The 24,848-nt window shown below is 37.7% G+C and overlaps 1 protein-coding gene across 1 annotated transcript in view; it reads left to right on the forward strand.

Moving 5' to 3' along the window:
- Positions 1 to 24,848, forward strand: part of msh3 (mutS homolog 3 (E. coli)) — a 69,066-nt gene that overhangs the window by 33,937 nt on the left and 10,281 nt on the right. Inside the window, exons 16-21 of the mRNA XM_081366867.1 lie at positions 2,093 to 2,157; positions 2,569 to 2,685; positions 2,892 to 2,999; positions 3,781 to 3,895; positions 7,208 to 7,365; positions 17,364 to 17,550. Coding sequence (XP_081222993.1) covers positions 2,093 to 2,157; positions 2,569 to 2,685; positions 2,892 to 2,999; positions 3,781 to 3,895; positions 7,208 to 7,365; positions 17,364 to 17,550 — 750 coding nt within the window. The remainder of the gene's footprint in view (positions 1 to 2,092; positions 2,158 to 2,568; positions 2,686 to 2,891; positions 3,000 to 3,780; positions 3,896 to 7,207; positions 7,366 to 17,363; positions 17,551 to 24,848) is intronic.

Here is a 24,848-nt window from a genome sequence, read left to right on the forward strand (position 1 = left end):
CCCGCCTTGCAGGCCAGGTTGTTTTCGGTTTAGCCGTATCAGCTGTCTACCACGACACTGATTTCGCAGGCGCACAACGCCACCGAATACTTCACCGCACTTGCAAGCCAAGTGTTTTCGGCGTATTCGAGTCAGCTGTCTAAACACGGCACTGATATCGCAGACGCACAGCGCCGCCGAAGTTCTCTGGGCAGAATTGTGTAAGACCCATGTTTTCCCACATTAGCCAGGCTCCCTCCTGCCTATGTGATGTTATATCGCGTCTAGAACGCACCTATTTGGGCGAAAGTGTGTAAGTCCCACATTTCCCACATTAGCCAGGCTCTCCCTGCCTATGTGACGTTGTATCGCGCTTAAGGGCGCATCCATTGGGCGAAATTACGTAAGACCCACATCTCCCACATCAGCCAGGTTTTTCCCCTGCCTATGTGGCGCTGTTTCGCGCCTAAGGGCGCATATATCTGGGCAAAAATTTGCGTAAGACCCACATTTCCCACATTAGCCAGGCCTCCCCCTGCCTATGTGATGTTATATCGCGTCTTAGGACGCAGCTATCTGAGGGTGGTTGTCCCCCCCCCCCCCTCCAGACTCTCCGAAGTCTACCGGGTGATTATGCACTGTATACCTGGACTAGCTTCCAGTGGTCGGTGTTTTCTCATCCCAGCACGCACGGCGTCTTACAAGTGGTTCCCGCAGCGTTCTACGAACGCAGTACGAGAGAACTCTCGTAAGAGAACGTACTCGGTTACTAACGTAACCTCGGTTCTCTCTAGAAGAGGGAACGAGTACTGCGTTCCCTGCCGTGCGCGCGGTTCGCTCTGGTTCGCTTCGGCGATGAAAACCAGTTGAATCAGCCTACTCGAGCTCCTTTTATAGGGGATGGCCACACCCGTTTCGGCGGGATGTGACGAGGAGCGCGCGAAGCGCTCTCATTGGTCTGATATTGCATCAGCCCTCGCTCGATAGGCTCATGCAGTTGCCGCAGAACAGCCAATGAGTGAGCGAGCCGTCTCGCCATGGCTGTGCACTGCTGCAATGCGTTTTACAAATATGAAAATTAAGGATAATTTTGCTTCAGTATTTCGTGAAAAGAGACTTTTCCCGCAGCGTTCTACGAACGCAGTACTCGTTCCCTCTTCTAGAGAGAACCGAGGTTACGTTAGTAACCGAGTACGTTTCCGCCACAAAATGAAATATTTTAAAAGATAATTGCGAGTTTACATCTCGCAATTCTGACTTTATTTCTCAGAATTGCGTGAAATAGTCGCAATTGCATGTTATAAAGTCAGAATTGCGAGATATAAAGTCAGAATTGCGTGAAATAAAGTCGCAACTGCGTGTTATAAAGTCAGAATTGCGAGATATAAAGTCAGAATTGCGTGAAATAAAGTCGCAATTGCCTGTTATGAAGTCAGAATTGCGAGATATAAAGTCAGAATTGCGTGAAATAAAGTCGCAATTGCGTGTTATAAAGTCAGAATTCTGACTTTTTTTTCTCGCAATTGCAACTTTATATCACGCAATTCTGACTTTATAACACATAATTGCGAGTTTATATCTCGCAATTCTGAGATATAAAATCCAATTCTAAGGAAAAAAAGACCGACTTTTTTTTTTTTTTTTTTAACCTCAGAATAGTTTATATCTCACAATTCTGACTTTATAACACGCAATTGCGACTTTATATCATGCAATTATGATTTTATATCTCGCAATTGCGACTTTATTTCTCAGAATTGCTACTTTATATCTCACAATTCTGACTTCATATCTCGCAATTCTGAGAAAAGTCTCAATTCTGACTTGAAATATCGCAATTGTGAGAAAAAAAGTCAGAATTGTGAGATAAAAAGTCGCAATTATTATTATTTATTTATTATTCAGTGGCGGAAACAAGCTTCCATAGTAATGTGATAAAAACAGTGTCTGTTGCACAAAACATTTTTAAGTGAAATTGTGAGCTTAATATTTTTTTTTTACATACTTTCCGGGCTTTACTTCAGTGAAGACCTCATACTCAGTATTAATCAAACAAAGGTTTTCAGACAGTCTATAATAATTTGACAATGATTTGTCTCTTTTTCTTACGCAGTTTCTCATTGAAGTAAAGAACAGTATGTCATCCATAGTCCCATCAGACTGGGTCAAAATCAATAGGTAGGCACCATTGTTGAGAAATTTGATCACTTTGTCTCTGAAAATCCATCATCTTACCCACATACTTCATTTTAAGAGAGCTTCTACCAAGTGTCCCCTCCCATATGATTTATATTTCAAAGTAGCAGTTTCCAGTTATTTCAGCTGTACAAAAACAGTCTGAAAACTGCTTGATATTGCAAAATGGTATTTGTTATATATTAATTTATTATCAGAATTGTAAACACACTGGCTTGTAGGTCATGTAGTTTTACTATTTAATGCACTCTGTTACACTTGTAGTTGTTTATCTAATAGTGGCTAATGAATTGGAAGTCTTGCACATTTATAGGGAATAGCTTACTTTTGCATTAAACAGTCGGTTGGAAACAAACCAGTTTTAGCATTTAAACATGTGCTTTTTATCCACAGCACTAAGGTTGTTGGCCGCTATCACACTCCATTCATTGTGGAGAAACATCGCTGCCTGCAGCAACTACGTGAGCAGCTGGTTATTGACTGCAGTCACGAGTGGATCAGTTTCCTTCAGTACGTAACTTGTGAAATGACAAAAATCCTTTTTATAGCAGCCCTGTTGATTGGCTGAGATGGTTCCAGCGTTTTGTTTCAGATCAGAAAGCTGCAGGAGTAATTTAATCATGTAAAATGTGTTTTGTCTTCTTTCACTTTCTGACCCAACAGTGCTCGCTCTCTCTTTCTCAATAGCCTTCTCTCTTTTTTTTTTTGCCATCTAGGCTATTTGGGGACCATTACTACATCCTGAGGAAAGCAGTGTGTCACCTAGCAACCATGGACTGCCTCTTCTCATTGGCCCAGGTTGCTAAAGAAAATAATTACTGCAGGTGTGGTAATGAAGTTGGCTTTTTATTCCCGTATTCTCTGCTGACTTCCTGTCATCTCTCATTTCAAACCTAATCACCCAAGCACGTATATTCCCTCATACATTGCCCATGTCGCCGAATTTAATAAGCTTTGTTTCCAAGTCTTCTATTCTTTTTGAACATTCAAAAGTCAGATACGTGTAGTTCTGGGAGTGATTGTGGGGACTTTCCCAGATTTTTAATCTTTTTTTTGGCACACCATATAGTGCAATAAAATCAATAATTTCCGAGGATCTACAAAGAAGCTCTATTTCTTTTTTGTGTTTCGTGAGATGCGCATAAAGCATCTTACATAAGCTTTCATAGATGAACGAGAGTAAGGGGACCCAGGAGCCCCCACATCTCCGTCTCTCCCTGGCCCGAATTGAGTCCAACAGTGGGATGAATCCCACCCCCATGCAGTATAGAGCCCACTCCATATCCCTCTGACAGTCTGTGTGGGGGAGTGGATTTGACTTTGAAAGCAGAGGTTTCCGCCAACTACTCCCCCTCTGCTCCTTACCGCCTCCCCCTCCCGCCTGTTCTGCAGAGCACCAGAGCTTATCCTCTCCCTCTGGACTTTTCAAAAGTGTGTTGAGCTGATACCATAAATTCCAACTCTTATATGTAAGGTGACCTGCCAAAACGGTGTGCGCAAAACTTTATGTTGGCGATTATTTTTTTTTTGTCAGCTTATCTAAGTGTAAGTACTGGGATTTTTTTTTGTGTTTAATGCATCTTTTTTTGCATGTCCTGAACATAGGCCTGAGGTTCTTGAAGATAAAAGTCAGATTTTGATTAAGGCTGGCAAGCATCCGGTCATCACCTCGCTGATGGGAGATCAGGATCAATACGTCCCCAATGACGCTCATTTAGAGGTGAAAACATCCATTGCATTTTTTTTATCATTTAAACTCTTTTAATCATTAATAACACTAATAAAGGCCCGTTCACACCAAGAACGATAAAGATATAGTTCTAAAAATCTTTCTTTCTGAATAGCAAAGTTCACTCCACAGCTGTAACGATAACGGCACAGAAAAATTATATTGTTGGAATCACTTTCAGAGCTATTTTTTTCCTGCTGATGGACGATAAAAACATTGACAGCCAATCAGAATCCTTCCAACTTTAAAGAGCTCGAGCTTTTAGAGCAGTAGACCATAAAACTGCAGTGCGCGCTTTGAATAAACAGAACGATATCGTCCGCTGGTGTGGACGCTAATATAGTTCTCGTTATAATTATTTTTTATAGTTAGTTATCGTTCTTGGTGTGAACGGGCCTTAAATCTCAAAATAAATATCAGCTTTTCATACTGTACAATATGATGTTGTGGTGATTAAATTCACTTGTATTCATTTAAAATTACTTGTTATTCACTGGTACATCTTTCTGTCCAGTAAGTTGTTAACAGCTGATCTCGAGAACGTCAGTCTGGTTTATTCACATTGGTTTCGTGAACTGGATAAACTGATTTATTGAAACAGCCCAACTTAAAATAATAATTTACTCTTTAATTGTTTCATGCCACTAGTGGTGCGGAGAATGCATGCTTCACCTTAGATCCACATTCATGAGCTATATTACTATCTTCTTCCACATTCTCATTAACTACTCCTTTTCATATAATGCCTTTGGGGGCCTTTAGATCTTAGAGATTTTATAAAAGCTTGATTATCATCCTGGCTTTTAATTCCGACTTTAAAATAAAGGTGAGGGAAATCTGTGTTCAAGCCAAAGGTCTGTGTGGTTGTCTTTCACTGCAGGGTAATCATTTTTATCTCACCTGTAAGAATCCAATTGAACCAGCAGCCAAACCTTTTGTATCAGCCACCCACTCTGCCATGCCAATTAGCATATGTTTTTAATACCTTGGTCACTTCTTGCTCTCTCTCTCTCTCTCTCTCTCTCTCTCTCTCTCTCTCTCTCTCTCTCTCTCTCTCTCTCTCTCTCTCTCTCTCTCTCTCTCTCTCTCTCTCTCTCTCTCTCTCTCTCTCTCTCTCTCTCTCTCTCTCTCTCTCTCTCTCTCCACCCACCTAATCATTGGGCTTCCATTCAAAGTGTGAGTCAGGCTTTAATAATGAAGCCGTCTGACTGGGATACCGTACTTTTCTTCACATTACTTGTCATATGTCCATTCACTCAAGACATTTTTCTTAAAACCCTTCAACAGACATTAATTGTCTCTCAAAATTTGGGCACTTATAAAAATGTAATTGAAAACTATAACCAAGTGGCATCTGCAAACAAATTATGTTAGAGCTATGACTTTTAACCAACTGATGTCAAGGTGATTTTTAGTGTATATGTGATGTCAGTTCCTCTTTAGTTTTACACAGGTGTCCTAGCAAAGTAACCACATGTATAGTTGTAGTTCATCACATTAACTATAGTTATGCCTATTTATTTTTGTATGTTTGTAGTATACACTACCATTCAAAAGTTTGAGGTCGGTAAGATTTTTAAAATGTTAGATGTTTTTGAAATGCTCACCAAGGCTGCATTTATTTGATAAAAAAAGGTGAAAACCGCAATATTGTGAAATATTATCATTTTCATTAACATATATATTTTTTAAATGTAATATTAATTACATTTTATTCCTGTCACAGGAATGTCACAGTGTCACATGATCCCTCAGAAATCTTTCTAAAGTGCTGATTTAGTGCTCAAGTAACAGTTTTTCGTATATATTATATTACATTATATATTTAGCTTGGTTTTGTTTCGTAGTTCCAGACAGGTCTTGACCGCATTACAGTTCTATGTCACTTCGCCAAATGATTTCAGTTATTTCAAAGGTCCTTACAGCCAACAACAGCAAAAGAACAACAACACTGACCAAGCAAATAAATATAGTAAACAATAGGATAAAAACGCCAAATTATTTCTGTGTTTCTTGCCACAAAAAAAAAAAAAAAACATTATGTACGGACTAGGGCTGCACAATTTATCGCAATTTCCATGTAATTGCACTTAAACCAATTTGGCTTATTGCGATTTTGAAATCGCAAATGCTGCTATTATTATTTTTTATGCGCAGCTTGTCATTGATGTACGGCTCTGTAAACGCTGCTCCATCTGAAAGCATTGTGAGTTTGAGTCACTTATAATGTGCATTTGAAAAAGCGACATGCGTCAAACATCTTTCCCAACATGAGAAGCATTTATGAGCCTCTTGTCCAACACAAGACACACTCACACAGAAACGTGTTGTCCGCGCTGCTCTGACAGTTTTATCTGTTAAATAGTTTAACAACTTGGAAAGCTACACGACATTTCTCACAAGTGATGTAATAGCGGCTCTGTTCTTGGAGCAGATAAACTTACAGTTTTGCTATTAAACGCTGCTGCCGAACACTGTTGAGAGACACAGATTCAGGGAATTCATACACGATGGATATCTCTCTCTCTCTCTCTCTCCATCCATCCATCCATCCATCCATCCATCCATCCATCCATCCATCCATCCATCCATCCATCCATCCATCCATCCATCCATCCATCCATCCATCCATCCATCCATCCATCCATCCATCCATCCATCCATCCATCCATCCATCCATCCATCCATCCATCCATCCATCCATCCATCCATCCATCCATCCATCCATCCATCCATCCATCCATCCATCCGTTTTGAGGTGTGGTAACCGTAGTATAAGTGGAATAATTGACGTGAATTCAACGGCCCGAAGTCAATTATTCCTTATATTGTATTATATTATATCATTATTACTTTGTAAACCATAAAAACATTTTTTTTCAGTATTCTTTGATGAATATAAACTTCAAAAGAGCACCATTTATATGAAATAGGAATCTTTTACAACATTATAAATGCCTTTACTGTCACTTTTGATCAATTTAATCCATTCCTGCTGAATAAAGTATTAAATTATTTTTAAAAAATCATATACTGACCCCAAACTTTTGAACCGTAGTGCATCTATTCTCTTGTCTCTGACCTTTTTTATATTCCATTATAAATAGATTTTTGCTGGTCGTACGGTTTCATAATGGGCTTTGTCTTCTCGGTGTTTTCACTCCAAATGATTGAGATGACCTTTGTGCTCCATCCCTCTAAAGCTCTGACACTCAAGCAATCAGCCACATATCAGTCACTTCCTTGAGAATCTTTAATGTAATCTTGCACAAATATTCATCTGATTACTGTTGCTGTCTTCAGGGGGATGGGAAGCGAGTCATGATCATCACTGGGCCCAACATGGGTGGCAAGAGCTCCTACATCCGACAGGTTGCCCTGGTGACCATCATGGCACAGCTGGGATCTTTTGTTCCTGCCAGAGAGGCGTCAGTGGGCATTGTAGACGGCATATATGTCAGGTAACTTCCACCTTTCAAACACCACCTTCTTCTCTGTGGCCTGTCAACAATTGAGAAGAGATTATTGTAGATGTGACAGACCTTACATGGAGTATAATGCATATCATTTCCTCTGGTTGTCACAAAATGCATCTGAGAGCTTTTAATGGCATTCTATCTTCTTATGAAAAGAAATGTCCAGATCTTTTATTCTCTATCATCTTTATTGCAGTTTTTTCCACTTTCTTTCCCAAAGAACAAAGATACTTTCATAGGAGATTTATGAAATCTCCCCCATCTGCCACAATAGGGTATTAACTGAGAAATGTAGATGGGTCTTTTTCCAAAAGAACAGGGTCACATCCATCTGCTTAAACCTATGGAAAAATCAGCTCTCACTGAGATATTGTTTCTTTTGTTTTCTGGCCATTAGAGAGGAAGTAATGTATGACGGTATGAAGCTGAACTTTAGTGACCATGACAACACCTCAGAGGCTGAGCAGACTTTGGAGTTTGTGCTTGAATGGTCCAGAATTGAGCGGGGTGAAACCATGCCCGCTAGTCTTTTCACAAAACCCCGGCAACCGCAGATTACAGAGGCAGGAGTCAAAACCTATTCAGACTTTATGCCACATCTGCTAGATTTTTGAGGAGCGGAGTTATACTGGATTTTCAAATCCAGAATAAAAAACCTCTGCTTTTGAGGCAACAAAAATGAGAATGAATGCATTTGTTTTTTAAACTCCGATACAGTGTTGCTGTGCAATAGATTGAATGTATGTAAAAAGAGACGTATCCCAATTCAGTATGCAAATGGACACAGGAAAGAAGACCAATTTGCGTTGCAAATTTTACAATGTCATAATTGTTGATTTGTTTTTTAATGCCAGAACAATGCTAACAATGCAAATCAACTTTTTAAAATAAATATGCAGTATATAATAATTAAATTAAACTGATATTAAATTACAGTTTATAAAAATGACAAGATTAATTGGTAAAACTAATGTGTTCTTGATGTATCATATTTCATTTCTAAATATATATAATATAAAATAAAATATATATATATATATATATATATATATATATATATATATATATATATATATATATATATATATATATATATATATATATATATATATTGTAAAGGCTAATTTTAAGTTTAGTCAACATTCCCATTATTATTATTATTATTATTTATTTATACATTTTGTTTTGCTTAAATCTTCAGAGTCATTTAGTAGAACAATTTCTCTTTTGTGTGAGAAAAAAAAACAAAATGTTAACAAATATTTTATATCAATACCAAGTGAACTTAATTTTTTCAGTTACATGATGCTTATTTACTTAAAGCTGCAGTCTGTAGTTTTTCCTCTTTGTCGCCATCTCTGTTCAAAATCTGCAATATCAATTATTGGCGGAATTATCAACTTTGCACGGCACAGCGCGGATTAATCCAATGTTTTGAGGAGAATGTGTGGTTGTCAGTCACATAGACATAATAAATAACAGTCGCCGCGCCGGTGTGGATACTGTCAGTCGGAATCACAGATTCTATTTTTTGGAAGTATGACCAACATAAGAAATTTCACCGGAAAATGTCATCTAAACAAGTAAGTAACATCCACTTTTGTTCTGACCAACTAAGGGGAAAAAAGCATTGCAGTAAATCGCGCTGATTCAATCTAACGATCGCTTATATCACGTCAAACCGTGCAAATTATACTTTGTTCTCAAATTGTTAAAGGGATACTTCAGGATTTAGCATTAAGCTTTGTATTAGTAGAAAATCTGTAGTATTTTCGAATTACCATGCTTTCCACCCTCATATCCCCCTGAGACAAGAGATTTATGTATTTTTTGTCTGGAAAAAATCCTCCGATGACGCAAAAATCGTCATTTTGCGTCATCGGAGGATTTTCTGGCCAGAGGCTAAAGACTACAGCCAGTAGATGGCGTTGTTCCGCATGTTTTCAGCCCGCCCATAGAGGGTGGGATCTCACTCACAGAATGTACACAGTATCAGCCGTCTTTCTTTGGAAGCTAAGCTAGCAGGCTCTTGTTCTGTGGAGAAAGCTGAATAGTAGGAGAAAGCTGAGTAAGTAGGGATTACCATCTTCCTTTTCCCGGCGGGCGAGATCGTTCAAAATGTCCGGGATTCAGCTTTTGCTTTCTGCGGTCGCCATTCATTGTTTACATGCACACCTTTTGCTACAATCTAACTGAATTCATTCCGATTGGTGAATCTGAATGTAGTGTTTACATGAACGCTAAACAAGTGATCGGTTGATGTGCGTTTTAACATTGCTAAGAAAATTCCCGCTCCTCCGTGAGAGATGCGAGACCCGGCTCGTCTCAGTAATGAAGCCACCGGCCTCGCGCCGTTCTCCCGCGTCCGTCAGCCTCGTCCTGCTCGCCACAGTAAACATGATGAATGAATGGCGACTGTAGAACGCAAAAGCCGAATCCCGGACATTTTTTGGGCGATCTGTAAATCCCTGGCAAACTCATCACGTAGACTAGCTAGCCTTGTTGTTGTTTTCAACTGTACACTCTTACCGGTAGGCGTGGCCTCCTAAGGCAGCGAAGCAAGTGCATTCTGGGAGTTGTTGTCTTTCATCCACATAAGCCAAAAATACATTTTCTGGCTTTTCTCAGTCTAGAAAGCTCCAAATTAAAAAATTTCTTCACATTTCTTCTACTTAAATGACCTATTTTAAATACACATTCATCTTCCCAGAGGTGAAGTAACCCTTTAATGTTAACAACATTAGCATTGCGTGACTACATTTAATGCCCTTCCGATATTTATCCTTGTTTTCGCATGGGCCCGGTTGCAGTTTCTTTTTTTCTGTAGCCACTCCGAAGTCCGAACGAAGTCTTATGCATTTTACAACGGGTGAATCTCCAGTTGTCACTGGTGATTGTTGTTTGAACCTTTCTGGATCCGCCATCAAATTGATAAGTTTAATTATATCAAGTGCTGCGAGAAAAGGCTATAAATCTCCATCTCCAACATCCTCACACGCAACATAGCCTACTAGCCGAGACTCCTTCTTTATGTGTACAGATGTGACGTAATGACGCAATGACATGCTCAAATTTCCCACGGAAATCCACCAGTACCGCTGGAATTAAAAACATTATTACAAGCTTACCATTTTGAATCGAGCTAAGGCAAGCACAAGCAGATAGTTTTGAACACTGGCTGGTTATGTACTTGCTCAAGAATTTATTTTGGATCATTTTTAACCCAAAAAAGTTACGGAATGCAGCTTTAATTTTAAGGCAACGGGTTTCCTCACTTTTTTAATTTAAGCCAACTGATCACTTTGGATATTTCTTATGAGTGTCAGTGCAATCTGCTGTTGCCGTTAATGTGTTCTGAGAACATAAAAAGTGGCCTGCCTGTTTCATTTGGTCCTTTTAAGGTTCACTGTCACATAAATTTATTCTACGGGGTTTTACCTCCCTCATAAATTCAAATGAAATATCTAGATTCTTGTCAAGTATGTTAACTAAACATGTCTTGCTTTTATTTCTTAGTAACCTCAGTGAACTTCCAGCCCTTCTTTACTTGTTTTGTCTTTCATTTTGATGTGATTTATTAACATTGTTTACTGTTGTAGGGGTTGGTTGATTTCTGCTGACTGTGCTAGTCATTAGACTACCAACATCAACAACATCCACAGCGGTTCACTAATTAGACTCAGATGTGACTTGTGCCGCCTTTCTCCCTTTTTGCCGGGCAAGTGCCTGAGATCTATCACAGATTTTAGCCTTTTTCACGTAAGGCCAATAATGATGTAGAATTAATTCATTTATTGAGTATTTTGAAAAGCTCTTATCAGCCAGCAGTGTATGTTGATGTATATAATAAACATTGACTGAGTTAATTAGTTCTGCAATGAAAATAGTTTTGCTGTACACCTAAAGTTATTTAAGCATTGCTGTGAGACTGTTCAGCAGGAAGGGGATGTGATGTAGAGTGTTTTTTGACACGGTCTTGTCAGTCCAAGTCATACCGCTAACAGTGAAGTACTGCCTCGTTAATTATCCCAGTCCTGGCGCTGTTCACGTCAGAAGATAATTGCCTTCGCTCCCCAGAGTTGTGTTGGTTTGTTCCAATTAACAGGTCAAAAATCAGGTTCAAACAGCGCCCAATTAAGTCTGAAAGGTTCAGTGGCCTATACTGCACTCTGGTGAAGCGGAAACATTGAGTGGTTATTGCATTTGCGTAATGGGACTGTAGAATGTTGGAGAAGAGTTTACATCCTCAGTGCTGTCAAAGTTTCACAAAAGCCCTTGCAGCTGCTTTGACTGGATTTTGGCTTTTCATTTTCAAGATTTATGACGCACTCTAAAACTATTGTTGGGTAGTTGACATGAAATCCCTTTGGAAAATACACGTCATGTGATGTGACATGGCACTCCATTTAAAACAGCTTTACGTGCCATTTTTCAATTCTTTTGAAAATTAAATACACTGAAGAGACTATAAAATATGTTGTTTTTTAAATATTCCATAAAGTTTTAATTTGTCACCCTGCAAAGTAATTTAAAATTTATAAGTGAAGGCAAAAATGTTTTTTAAAATGGTGAACAACTTGAAATGGTGAATAGTTTCAGGATATAAGAGATGAAAGTTTTAACCTAAAATATTTGTTGATTTAAAAAATGCATGCATATCAACACAAGAAAGAAGATCCATCACAATTCAATTCCAATGTTAAAATGTCGTCATTGTAGGTAGATTTTTAATGGCGAACAATCGAAGTGCAAGTCAGTTGTACATTTACTAACTTTAAGTAGATTATTTATGATAAAAACTAAGGTAGGGTATGTAACTTTTGGCGCTCTAGCTGTTAAAAAACAAAACTGCATGCATTTGAAGAACATTGTTTTGGTTGTGCTTCGGCTCTGCGTGACTGCGGATGAATATGGATCGCTGCAAATGTCATCTGAGCATGTAAGTGCAATGTTGTATGCTATTGTTTTGACTAATTGAAAACACTGATATTTTTCAATTAATGACGTTACAAAGGTTATTACGTCAAATGTTGTTTTTTAAATATTTTTTTATAAATGATATTCTAGCCAAAGAGAGACATTTACTACTAGGCCGAAGAGATATATAGTTTAGATGGGAAGGATATCAAGCTGACTAGCTGAAGATGTTACTGTAGCTATATTATAATTCATAGACATGTTAATTTATTTTTTAAACCGATTGATTCCATGGAGGTTTGAGATTTAGATGCTCCATGTCAACTCTTCTTGCTCGTTGTGACATCTAACCTATGCCTCTCCCACACCATACACACGTCAAAGTAGCCAGAGCAACTTTTCTCTATATTACAGATAATGACTATTTACAGACATGCAGGCGAATGACGCATGTAAGCAATTTCCCGCAAAAACCACCCCAACAGGTCTAAAATATAAATGCTTATAAGGCTTACCATATCAGGGTAAGACACATTTTGGAAGAAGGATTGATGATATATTGACTCATTATTTACATTTTGTTAATTTTGAAAAGAAAAAAAAGTTACGTAGTGTACATTTAAATAATTATAAACTATAATAAATCTTTATAAAAATACTCATTTGCTTTACTTATATTTACTTGCTGAGTTAAATTTTTAAATGAAAGATTTTTTATTTAAATATAAATATTTAAAGCTACACTGTGTAATTTAAGTTGATTCTTAGCAAAAAAACACTTTGTTCTTTCAAAATGATATGTGCTCATTAATGTGTAATTACTTCTACCAACTAATCAAGTATTCTCGTAAGCGTAGAATCTGCCACTTAGAATACATACGAGCGAGTCGCTCGAATGGCGGCAGCCATGTTGCGCCTCCATCTTGAAAATACATTAGCCAAAGAGGGACGTACCTGGAAATTCAAGCTTCGCCTTTCGTGTTTTTACACTCAGTGGCACTGTGACGAATGCAAGGGGGAGATTACTCGCGACTGCCGGCAGATTTGAATTAATACGGCCACCGTAGGAGTTAAAACGCCCTCGAATGGGAGGGGCTAGAAAGTAATATTCAGTTGGTAGTCATAAACAATTTCACCGCTAGATGGGAGAAAATCCTACACAGTGTAGCTTTAAATATCTAACCAACAATGATGACATTACTGTAAAATTTGCAGTGGTTTTTTTTTTTTTATGATTTAAAGTTAAATGTTTAAGGTTAAAGTTGTCAATTATTGTCTCCCAATTATTATTTATCCATTGATAGATTTTTTTTGCAATCATTAAAGCATTGTGTGTCAACTATTCAGGCGTAGAAGCAGAACATCGTCATATTTGTAATAATACACCCATGATGACGGATGATATTTGCAAAAGTCTACATAGTCCTGAGCGCCTGTGCGAGCGAGTCCTTGATAGGACAGTCTTTTTTTTTCCCCACTGATGGAACACTTTTATTAAGAGGCACTTAGGGTTTGGAAGCTCCTCTTTTTTTTGGTTGCGATGGAAACTGAAAATTAAGTGCAATGCAAAAATATAAAGTAAAAATGAAGCCTTAAATGAAACCTTTTAAAGGTAAATCTTTTGTAATAAAGAAAAAAGTTATCTAAAACATCTAAATCTTTTTTGAGTTTCGTAGTGCTGTTTTCAAAACATGAAAATGAAATACATGTAGTCAAAATGTTTGGATGTTAAAATACAAGAAATAGAATGAAAGCGGCATTTCATTGCTGTGGCTCACAGCAAAGCAGACTACAGATACCATCTGTGTTCTCTCTCAATCGTAGCCAAGAGCTGCACGATTTGTCCAGCTAAAAAAAAAAAGTAGGATGAAGCCCCCATCAGGATAATGGGAAGGATTTTCAGATTAGCTGTTATCAAAGGACAATTCTGCGATCTGGCGATCTATGTACATTTACCTATAATGGCCGGCACATTAATTGATTCATATTTTGTGTAATGTTGTTGCATTGATCTGAATTTGTGAGTCTTTGTACTAGGATAGTTTCCTCTATCGACAATTGTCATAGATATTGCCGATGTCAAGATGATAATTGACATTAATGTATTCAATTATTATTATTTTTGTTGCTGTTATTATCAGGCTAGTATTATTATCAAATTAAATATTAGGAACTACAATTAATTTGCCTTCCCTAATTTCATTACGACATCACACATGCGACACCGACACACGGATTGAGGACTCCTCAATGAAAATGTTTTTAAAACAAACTACAAAACTACATCCCATATCAAAATTGAATTGCAAGGTGATCTGTTCGCAAATTGTCAAGAGTGCTTGTTAAAAATGAGACTCATCGTTCTTCGTTGAGCCAAGGCGAAAACGGAATTTTGTTCGTAAGCATTTTTGTTTTGTTTCCATAGCAGGATAACAAAATATTTTAATGACACTAATAACACTACAATTACAAATTAATATTAATACTACTAATATTATTATTAAAATTATATATGCCTAATAACAGCGTTTAGGTCCGAACAGTGCACAATAATCAGTCATCAATGAAAATCAAAAGCAGCTTCAAACCAAAACTTGATTGTATTGTATGTCTTTATTGTCCACCAAGGTGGAAAATTGTCTTGGCTCACCAGCACATAAAATAACTATACAGGCAGTGGTAAGAAAAACAAGAACAAAAACAAAACAACTCTTAAACACATATTTATTCGCTAGAGGGATTCTATAGCGCCTACCTGATTTCAAGGGCTCACATTGAACAAGAAATATTAATTATTGTCAATACAAATTAGATTTTTTCACTATCATTAATGTATGGTCCATAAGAGAAATATTAAGCCAATAAATAGAGAGAGTTGGTATACCATTATCAGCATTGAGGTAGAATTAATTCTCAGTCAAAGACTATAGATATAGAAAGATGGTTCACTCCTATTACTGATGAATGGGAGAAACTGCAACACGCAATATGGCAGAGTAAGTCCCGCCTTCAAAGTAAAAGAGCCAATCGCTGATTGCTAAAGTCATTGCATCACTGCAGCTGCTGTTAGAAGCTCTGGATCCCATTGAAACCTGAGACTCGCGCTTAGGACTGTTCATGCACATTGGCTGGTTTAGCCTGAAAAATAAGGTTTTATTTAATGCTATTTGAGTATAAGAAACAACGTTTATGAGACAGTTTATGTCATATTTTGTTGCTGATTTTAAATGTTATTTAACTGTGATTTCGGCAAGCAGTTTTTGAGATTTCAGGATTCTTCCATTGAAATAGATACGATTTGGTCTTGGATGCCCTGAAATAGCTGGTGTTGCAAATATGGCTGCCGAGTGAACAGACTTTCCTTGACTTTGGCGCTGTGCAGCGTCAGATGCCAAAAGCTCAGTCAGTTTTTGCTTTCATTTTCAGGGAATAATTAACACTGGTTTGAGACTCCTTCACCAGCATAACTCTTGTGCAACGTTGGCAAATTGCATGTGTGATATCCTTTCACCTTTTGAGTGAAATATTTATATGCGACGTAAAATTTTCACTAACTCCATCTTTGCTCGCAAAATGATAGTAATAGATTATTTCCTTCCATAATAAAAAAGTAAATAATTAAATGAGTAAATCTAGACAAGTAAATTAATGATCAAATAAGTACCCCCAAACCCTGATATGACTATTGAACATATTGCTCAACACTACATTGCACTGTGCTTTCCTTCTAACCATCGAACTTATGATATAATGAGCCACTGCATTTGCCTAAAACACGTGATCTTCGTGTGGCGGCTCATATTTGGTTGTCGAGTTCATTGAAAAATGAAAACGCCACAAAAATCCACTTTACGGGTCACTTTTTCTTCTGTTACGTAACGGTGGCGATAATGAGTGCATGACGATAGAGAATCAAACAAAGTCTTTATTATAGATGTTATAGATAAACGGAGATAAAACAACCACTAAACACATATGAGATCGGGCCAAGAACTGGAAAACGCAGGGAGTATAAATATCCAGAACAAACAAAGGAGCTAAAGAGTAAATTAAATAATTAACAACAGTTGAACAGAATCAAACAGGCACTGACATGGAAATTAGGACAACTTAGAATGACAGAACCAAACACAATAAATAGAGAACATAATCCTGACACCAACCAGTGATTTATGTTGTACTCAAACACTGGTAGTCATTACTTTCCCAGGCATTGCAAGAGTAAGATTTAAGAGTATTTGTAGGTCCTTTTCATAATCATCTGTCTTTCATTAGTGGATATGAATTGGTCTTATCATCCCTAATGCTGACTCTGGCCTCTGTAAGCTTCCATTTATGAGCGTGCATACCGCGCGCCTACATTTGAAATAACAAACTTGCGCGCGCAAAAGACGCGATATGTGAACAGGCCCTAATGTGACTTAAACGCTGAGGAACAAAGAACCACCATTACAACACCGCAGTTTCAAAAGCTATTTGTAACTTACAAGTAGCTTTTAGTGTAAAATTATTTAAAATTGTGACAATCCTAATAGTTTAGTCAGAGAAAAAGGGATAGTTCAGCCAAATTTGAAAATACTATATCATTTACTCACCCTTAAGTTCCAAACCTTTATGACTTCATTTTCTTCTGTGTACTTCAAAAGGTTTTTTTTTTTATATAATAAAAGTGAATAAGACAAATATTGTCAAAAAGAAATCATGTTGTTGTTTTTTTTTCATACAATTTGCATTTTGGCCTACTTGTCACACAAAGCTATTGTATAGCTTCAGACAATTTGGAATATAGTACATGAGTCATTTGGATCAATTTAATGATACTTTTATGGTTCTTTTTATGTCCTTTTTGAAGCTTGAAAGCTCCAGTCCCATCCACTAACAATTGTATGGAAAAGAGTGACTGGCACATTGTTCCTTTTACTAATTTTTTTCCTTCATGTTCCACAAGAAGAAAGTAAGCCATACAGGGTTGGGTTGAAATGAGGGTGAGTAAATTATGGCAAAGTAAGCTAATGCTTGTTCACAGACTAATTTAAGTTTCGCTCTACTGGTTTTGGTTCTGACAGAATGGGAGCATCTGACAACATCTCAAGGGGCAGGAGCACCTTTATGGAGGAGCTTGTGGAAGCATCAGATATTTTGGCTCGTGCCACGTCCCGCTCCCTGGTCATCCTGGATGAACTGGGTCGAGGCACCAGCACTCATGACGGCATCGCTATCGCCTATGCTACCCTAGAGTCCTTCATCAGAGATGTAAGTGAGACTGAAAGACTTGAAACCCTTGCTTGGCAAATATACCTAAAGAAAGGCTGTGGTTGTGACATGCTTTCATGCCAGATTATAACAGGCCATGTAGTAACACAGTTCATCCAGAATGACTTGTAGTATAATTTTGGAGGGAGATGCACCATGCTGCAGCCTGTGGTTATGTGCTTTGCTTACAGGCTAAATAGAGGACTGGGATTTCAGTAATTCTACAGTTCTCAGGTCACTTCTACTTTGGATTGAGCCCACCTCCCAAATCCTTAAACCTAATGCTGCATGGCAAACCATTAATCTGCCAACATTTGGCCATTTTGAGAATATGAGCATCAGTGTTGTCTCGGACATGGCCATCTGCAGATTTTAGAACTGAATCAAGGCAATGTATAATTTATATATGTATGTTTATTCATTTTTATATGTTTTAGCTAAATATTGTGTAATATGTTTACTTAAATTGAGCAATTTGTGTAATCTTGTTTACTATCACTAAATTAGCCAAATTTAAATCATAAAAAAAACTATAAATAGAATATATATAATTAAATGTGTAGAAATATCGGTTACACTTTATTTAAAGGTGTCATTGTTACAGTGTAATTATATATTTAAGTACTGAGTAATATTAAGCAACTACATGTACTTACTATAGGGTTAGGGTAGGATTTGGTTGAGGGTTAGTTTCATGTAATTATGCATAATTTACTGTTATTACTATGGTAAGTACATGTTACATATATAACAAGGACACTGTAAAATAAAGTGTTACCGAAATATCTTAAAAATATTTCATATAAAATGGTCTTTATATAAAATACGTTAGTCGATGATAAGATGCTTAGTCAACTAAATTTTAATTGGTTGGTTGGTCGCAGAAAAAATATCTGCACAGGAAGTGACGAAGTCATACACTCTGTGACTGATAGGTTGTTAACATAGCTAGTCCATGCGTAATTATGCCGGGCAGGAAATCCAAACGTTCGCCTATCATTCATTGACCTAAAACATTGAAACGTGAGTAGTAGCCTAACGTTAGCCACTTTACATGGCTGCTCGCTCTAATGTTAACGTTAACCTATTAGGTGCATATCCAACAGGGGTGTAACAGTAGGCCTACACACAAGTCGTGGTTTGGTACATACCTCGGTTTTGGGGTCACGGGTCGATATGAGTTTGGTACAACAGGAAAAAAGCAACAAATCCCCAATGCTAGGTTTCTTTTCATTTATTCTGAACAGACAGTAGTGCAAATTACAGTTTGTTCCACCTAGCAGCTTTTAGCCCCCCCTGAGGTAGTTGTACTTTGTACGTTTTTTTGATTGATCACTAAAACTGACATTTAAAGGTGCTGTATGTAACATTTTCACTCTACTAAAGCATACAAATGCCATATGTTTGCAGATATTTAGGAAACATGCCGAGTTCACATACTCGTTTCTCTGAAAAACACTTCTACAGCCAGTTATTTTACTTTAAAATGTGCGTTCCGTGTTGGAATGTCTGTTTCGTTTTGGTCTGTGATCTCGCCCACTGTCAGTTCACCCAATAGTATTTCAACACCCCGGGATGCCAGTTGGCAGGAAACACAGGGTATTGCAGTCATTGAAGCCAGCAAACAAACTGGGTCAGAGATTGCAGATTCTACTCAACCTAAAAAGCCTCGGTATCCATCTAAAAATCTCTATGAACGAGAGCATATTAAAACCCAGACAAATCAACCCATCAACTTACGGGGCAAGTCTTCTCGGCTTTCATTGTCAATGGCGCTCGTTCCTGTTGCATGTCCTCAAACTGGCAACCTGCATGAGCGTCATTCTTATTGACTGCACCTTCAACAAAAAGAGACAGGGTTCTGTCATTTCATTTTATTATACATACAGTGAAGATCATCAGAGTACATATGCACAACATTTTTAAAATGAAAATGAAGAGAGTCAGGGTTGTTTTATATTTTGTTTTGTTATAAATATAAATATGCTGTGAAGATAGTGAATTTACGCATTGCCCTAACCACATTTGTGTGGCTATTAATATGTTTAAGATTTTTTTAAATGACACTGAAATGAGGCAGGGTGGCATATACAAATATACGTACAGATAACCGGAGTAGCCAAGGTGAGGTGAGTGACGTTATCAAGGACGCTGCTGTACCATTTGCAGAATTACCGAACTTGCGTCCTCCCAAGTCGAACTTGGCATACTTGGTATTGAGAAACACCCTTGTTTTGGGTAGGTCATTGGTGCATAGATTGTCTTTTCTTCTTCTGCTCTTTTTCCTGTTGTGACTGTTAGTAAATAGCATTGCATTAGCCATGTGCGCCCCCTTCTGGATTGGAGTGTGGATCGCCTTTGACTGACTGTATTCATCATCTGACTCTATGCACCGAACTGTGACATCCATACTGTGATGGTTCGGGACATCACATGTACCATTACACCCCTAATATCCAAGTCTTCATTCAGAGGGTGGAAGCTAAATCAGTACCACACTTACTGCATTACATGCATTTCTTCTATAGGTGAATCCACTATACTGCAAAGATAATGAGTCAGCATTGTCAACTTTCTTGAAGCTGACACAGACTCAGAAAACAATCCTTTTTTTAATAAATGATTTAAATATTTCCTTGCTGTTTTCACCTTATAATCATTACTTTTGCCAGTGTGCTGTGGCAAGCTTAATTTATATTTTAAAGGCTCGTTTAAATTTTTTATGCAGAACAATGTTACAGTATAATATTATTTTTTAGACCTAAAACACCCCTGAAGCCCCCCAGTAAATAATTTAAGTAATAAAAATAAATAATATATTTAAATGTGTGACTAGTTGACTACTAATGGTATGACTAGTTGACTACTAATGGCTTAAATGAACAAATACCAATGGTCTAGGAAAATCTTTAGTCGTGGGCAGCCCTAAAGATGGCCCTTGATGTTGGTTTTGGTCAATAAAGTTGCTTTGAAATGGAAGTAGCAAATAACAGATTATCGGAAATCAAAAGTAGAGTGGAGACTTGGTTCTATCTGTATAGGTTGTTAATTGCAATTTGAGATGCGGGTGTTGTGCTCAAAAATGTATGCAAGCTTACAGTCGATTGTGGAGGCGTTGGATTTAATTGGAGTAAATGATTGGAGAAGTCTGGCATTCGTCACTAAAGAGAAATCTGTCGTTTTCACTGGAAGGATAAATGGATTAATCGTTCTCAATGAGGTATATTAAATGCAATTTCAAAATAGATTGGGTGAAAGTATTGACTACTGATATATCTGCTAATATACATTTATTTTCTTTAAATGCATCTGAATTTATTTATTAATAATTTCAGAAAAAATTGTTACTTTTATGTGTTGAAAGTCAGCTTTGAAAAAGTATAAAAAAGGCTAAACACTCTCTATGGATCATATTTTTGTCTTCATTTGCTGATTTCTCTTCTCACTCAAAACCGGTCCTTAAATACATAGTCGTGACTTTTGAGAGGATACATTAAATGAAAGGTTTTCAGTTCTTTGACCACGTGACCATGTTAGACTTTGTGTTAAAATGACGTTCTGTGGGGACAGCTGTGTTTACCATCAGCAGTACATTTACTCTGCGAAAAGAAAAACACGCAAGTCTTCGACTGGAATCAAGAGACAAAATGATGCCTTAGTTGAAAGTGTGAACTTCATTAAAGCATTCACAGTTTTAATAACAGTTCTCTGGCATCTGGCAGCATTTGAAAGTATGACGTGCAATATGTCATAGTAGGTGCAATTCTGGCAGAAATTAAAAATGTTTTTCTTCCTACTGCTACAAGGTCAAAAATTCTCTGTTACTGGGTAGCGCCTTAATGGTTTATACTCCAAAGCAAAGCATCAAGGGTGATATGTTTGACTCAAGGGAGCCTAATACTCCCCAGACACATAGAAAAAATATCTTATACCAGTCCATCCATTGGGACACAGTACATCTAGAGTCTCCCTGTTTATCCCCCGTGAGACATTTTTTTTTTTCGACATTTAAAAACGTTCTCCTAAAGTTAACCATTGGTAGGTTGATTTTCCCGAGTGATTTCTCAGATGTTCTGTGGTGGTTTCAAAACATTCTGTTTGTTTGACCTTCCCAACCAGTCCGATACAGCAACATTGATTCAACCAGTAAGTTTGGGGAAAAGTGTGAGGAAACGTACAAATATGTTAACTTACTGTTTATACAGTTTTGTCTTTTTTTACAGCATCCTCCACAGGTATAAATTTATCAACAAATGATTCTCAATATAAGCCACTTCACACCAATGTGAACACCAACTATTGCTGCCAAGTTAAATGAGATGGATGCTAGTGAAATTGGCAATCATATCCTGTGTGTGGCAAATTAAAAGTGCTAATTAGTTTCTTGTTGGCTGTAGTTACTCATATTGAAGGTAAGCGTCACTTTTGATGCTGTGCTGGTGTTTGGGCTGTCAGAGGGTGGGCTCCACTGGGTATTGCATAATATTGTGTGTCTCTATGGCATTGGCTAAGGTGCAAGATCTATCACTCTTTCTTTTTCTATTTTGCTCTCTTTCTCCCACCACAGTTCTCTTGTACTGATACTGCCTCAGGCTGGAGTTATTTATTTATTGGCACATGGATGGGCTTGTTTGCCACAACTCCACTGTGATACAGAATAGCCAAGGCATTGTTGCTTTTGTCTTCTTTTCAGATCTGTTTCACATCATTCTCCCTCTCTTCCATTCTTTTCCTCTTTCTCACTCACTATGAAATTTATTTTTGGGTACTTGTCCTGTCCTTTTGGGTACTATTAGTCCGCAATTACACTGCAAGTCTTGATGCCCAATTCCGATTTGTTGACTATATCAGATTTTATTGCCGACCAGCTAACATCTTCTTTTAAAAGTGACCCATATCTGATATCTGCATTTACACTGTACACTTGGCGAAACAACCCAAGGTAGACACACTGACCCGGAAAAGCTTAGACCGAAAAGGAAGTAAAAATGGCGCGATTTGCAATGATACATTTATTCATTTATTACATTTATTAATGATACATTTATTTCCACATATGAATGATGCCTGAAACCGATCTGAGAATGTGCTTTTTTTCCTGCTTTACATGTTCATGGGTCATATCCAATCTGTTCAACATGGGAGGGAAAAATTGGAATTGTCACTTGAACCATGCAATGTAAAATGTGGCTGTAGTCTGACAATCATCAGCCATTATAGGGGATGTGGCTACAGGGATATAGAATATTTATGCATTCAATTGAGCATTCAATTCAATAATAAATGTAGCTGAATTTCAACAGTTAACTTAAATTAAGTAAATTTTGCCATGTCTGCACTTATTTACCCTATAATGCTTCTACTGTATCATATTTGATACTCAAATTTCTAAGGCCTCTAAATTATCAGCATGATCAAAATGTTGCTGAAAAACCTGTTGTAGACAATCTGCTATACCTTCTGTCATCTGATTGATAATTCCTTTCTTTTTTTTTGCAAATAAAAGGCCTTTTTGTATAATTGTACAGATGTCCACCCTCAGGTTGTTGTGCATGTCTTTTTGCTGTGAAATTGTTAGAAATATTTATAAATCAAATTTAAGAATTTTATATTGTTAGTATATATATATATATATATATTATTCTTTTTTTTTTTTTAAATGCATCTTAGCTAAATAAAAGTATTAATTTCTTAAAAATCTTACTAATCCCAAACCACTCATATACAGTATGGTTGCTGTACAGTGACTTTTCTAAGTCAGTGGTTCCCAGCCTTTTCCAACTCATGGCCCACACAACCAAAAACGTAAGTTTCCGTGGCCCACTGCAAGAATTTTAACAGACCTGACTATTTGTGTCGCATTGGTTAATGAGGACTTAGAAACAGAGATTGTTAACACAGTCTTTATTGAATAAACTAGCAATGAATAGAAAATGCAGATAATGGGTTTCCAAGCTCAGGCCCAGTTCCAGAATCAAATCAGGTGCTCTAGCCTTAATGCACATAAATCAGACTTTGCAAAAACTTTCCACTGCAGTGGTCACTAAGTCAATCATTGCAATTTCGAGAGTAAATTCTGCATGTGCAACTTGTTTGTGGCCGTTAATCAATGAAGCCGTCCACACTTTGTTTGTTAAAATGAGAGGATTCGTGAGCTTGCAAAGCTCAGCACTTAAAGGGATACTTCACCTCTGGGAAGATGAATGTGTATTTAAAATAGGTCATTTAAGTAGAAGAAATGTGAAGAAATTTTTTAATTTGGAGCTTTCTAGACTGAGAAAACCCAGAAAATGTATTTTTGGCTTATGTGGATGAAAGACAACAACTCCCAGAATGCACTTGCTTTGCTGCCTTAGGAGGCCACGCCTACCGGTAAGGGAGTGCAGTTGAAAACAAACAACAAGGCTAGCCTACGTGATGAGTTTGCCAGGGATTTAGAGATCGCCCAAAATGTCCGGGATTTGGCTTTTGCGTTCTACAGTCGCCATTCATTCATCATGTTTACTGTGGCGAGCAGGACGAGGCTGACGGACGCGGGAGAACGGCACGAGGCCGGTGGCGTCATTACTGAGACGAGCCGGGTCTCGCATCTCTCACGGAGGAGCGGGAATTTTCTTAGCATTGGTAAAACGCACATCAACCGATCACTTGTTTAGCGTTCATGTAAACACTACATTCAGATTCACCAATCGGAATGAATTCAGTTAGATTGAAACAAAAGGTGTGCATGTAAACAATGAATGGCGACCCGCAGAACGCAAAAGCTGAATCCCGTACATTTTGAACGATCTCGCCCGCCGGAAAAAGGAGGATGGTAACCCCTACTTACTCAGCTTTCTCCTACTATTCAGCTTTCTCCACAGAACAAGAGCCTGCTAGCTTAGCTTCCAAAGAAAGACGGCTGAAACTATGTACATTCTGTGAGTGAGATCCAACCCTCTATGGGCGGGCTGAACACATGCGGAACAACGCCATCTACTGGCTGTAGTCTTTAGCCTCTGGCCAGAAAATCCTCAGATGACGCAAAATGACGATTTTTGCATCATCGGAGGATTTTTTCCAGACACAAAATACATAAATATCTTGTCTCAGGGGGATATGAGGGTGGAAAGCATGGTAATTCGAAAATACTACAGGTTTTCTACTAATACAAAGCTTAATGCTAAATCCTGAAGTATCCCTTTAAAGGGGGGGTACAATGGTGTTTCATGTATTCAGAGTTGTTTACAGTGTTAAAGAGATGGATTCTCATGCTTAACATGGCCAAAGTTTTTTAAAAATATTTTGGACGAATAACG

The sequence above is a fragment of the Scardinius erythrophthalmus genome, assembly GCF_964197995.2.
Source record: "Scardinius erythrophthalmus genome assembly, chromosome: 5".
In the NCBI taxonomy this organism is placed as follows: Eukaryota; Metazoa; Chordata; class Actinopteri; order Cypriniformes; family Leuciscidae; genus Scardinius; species Scardinius erythrophthalmus.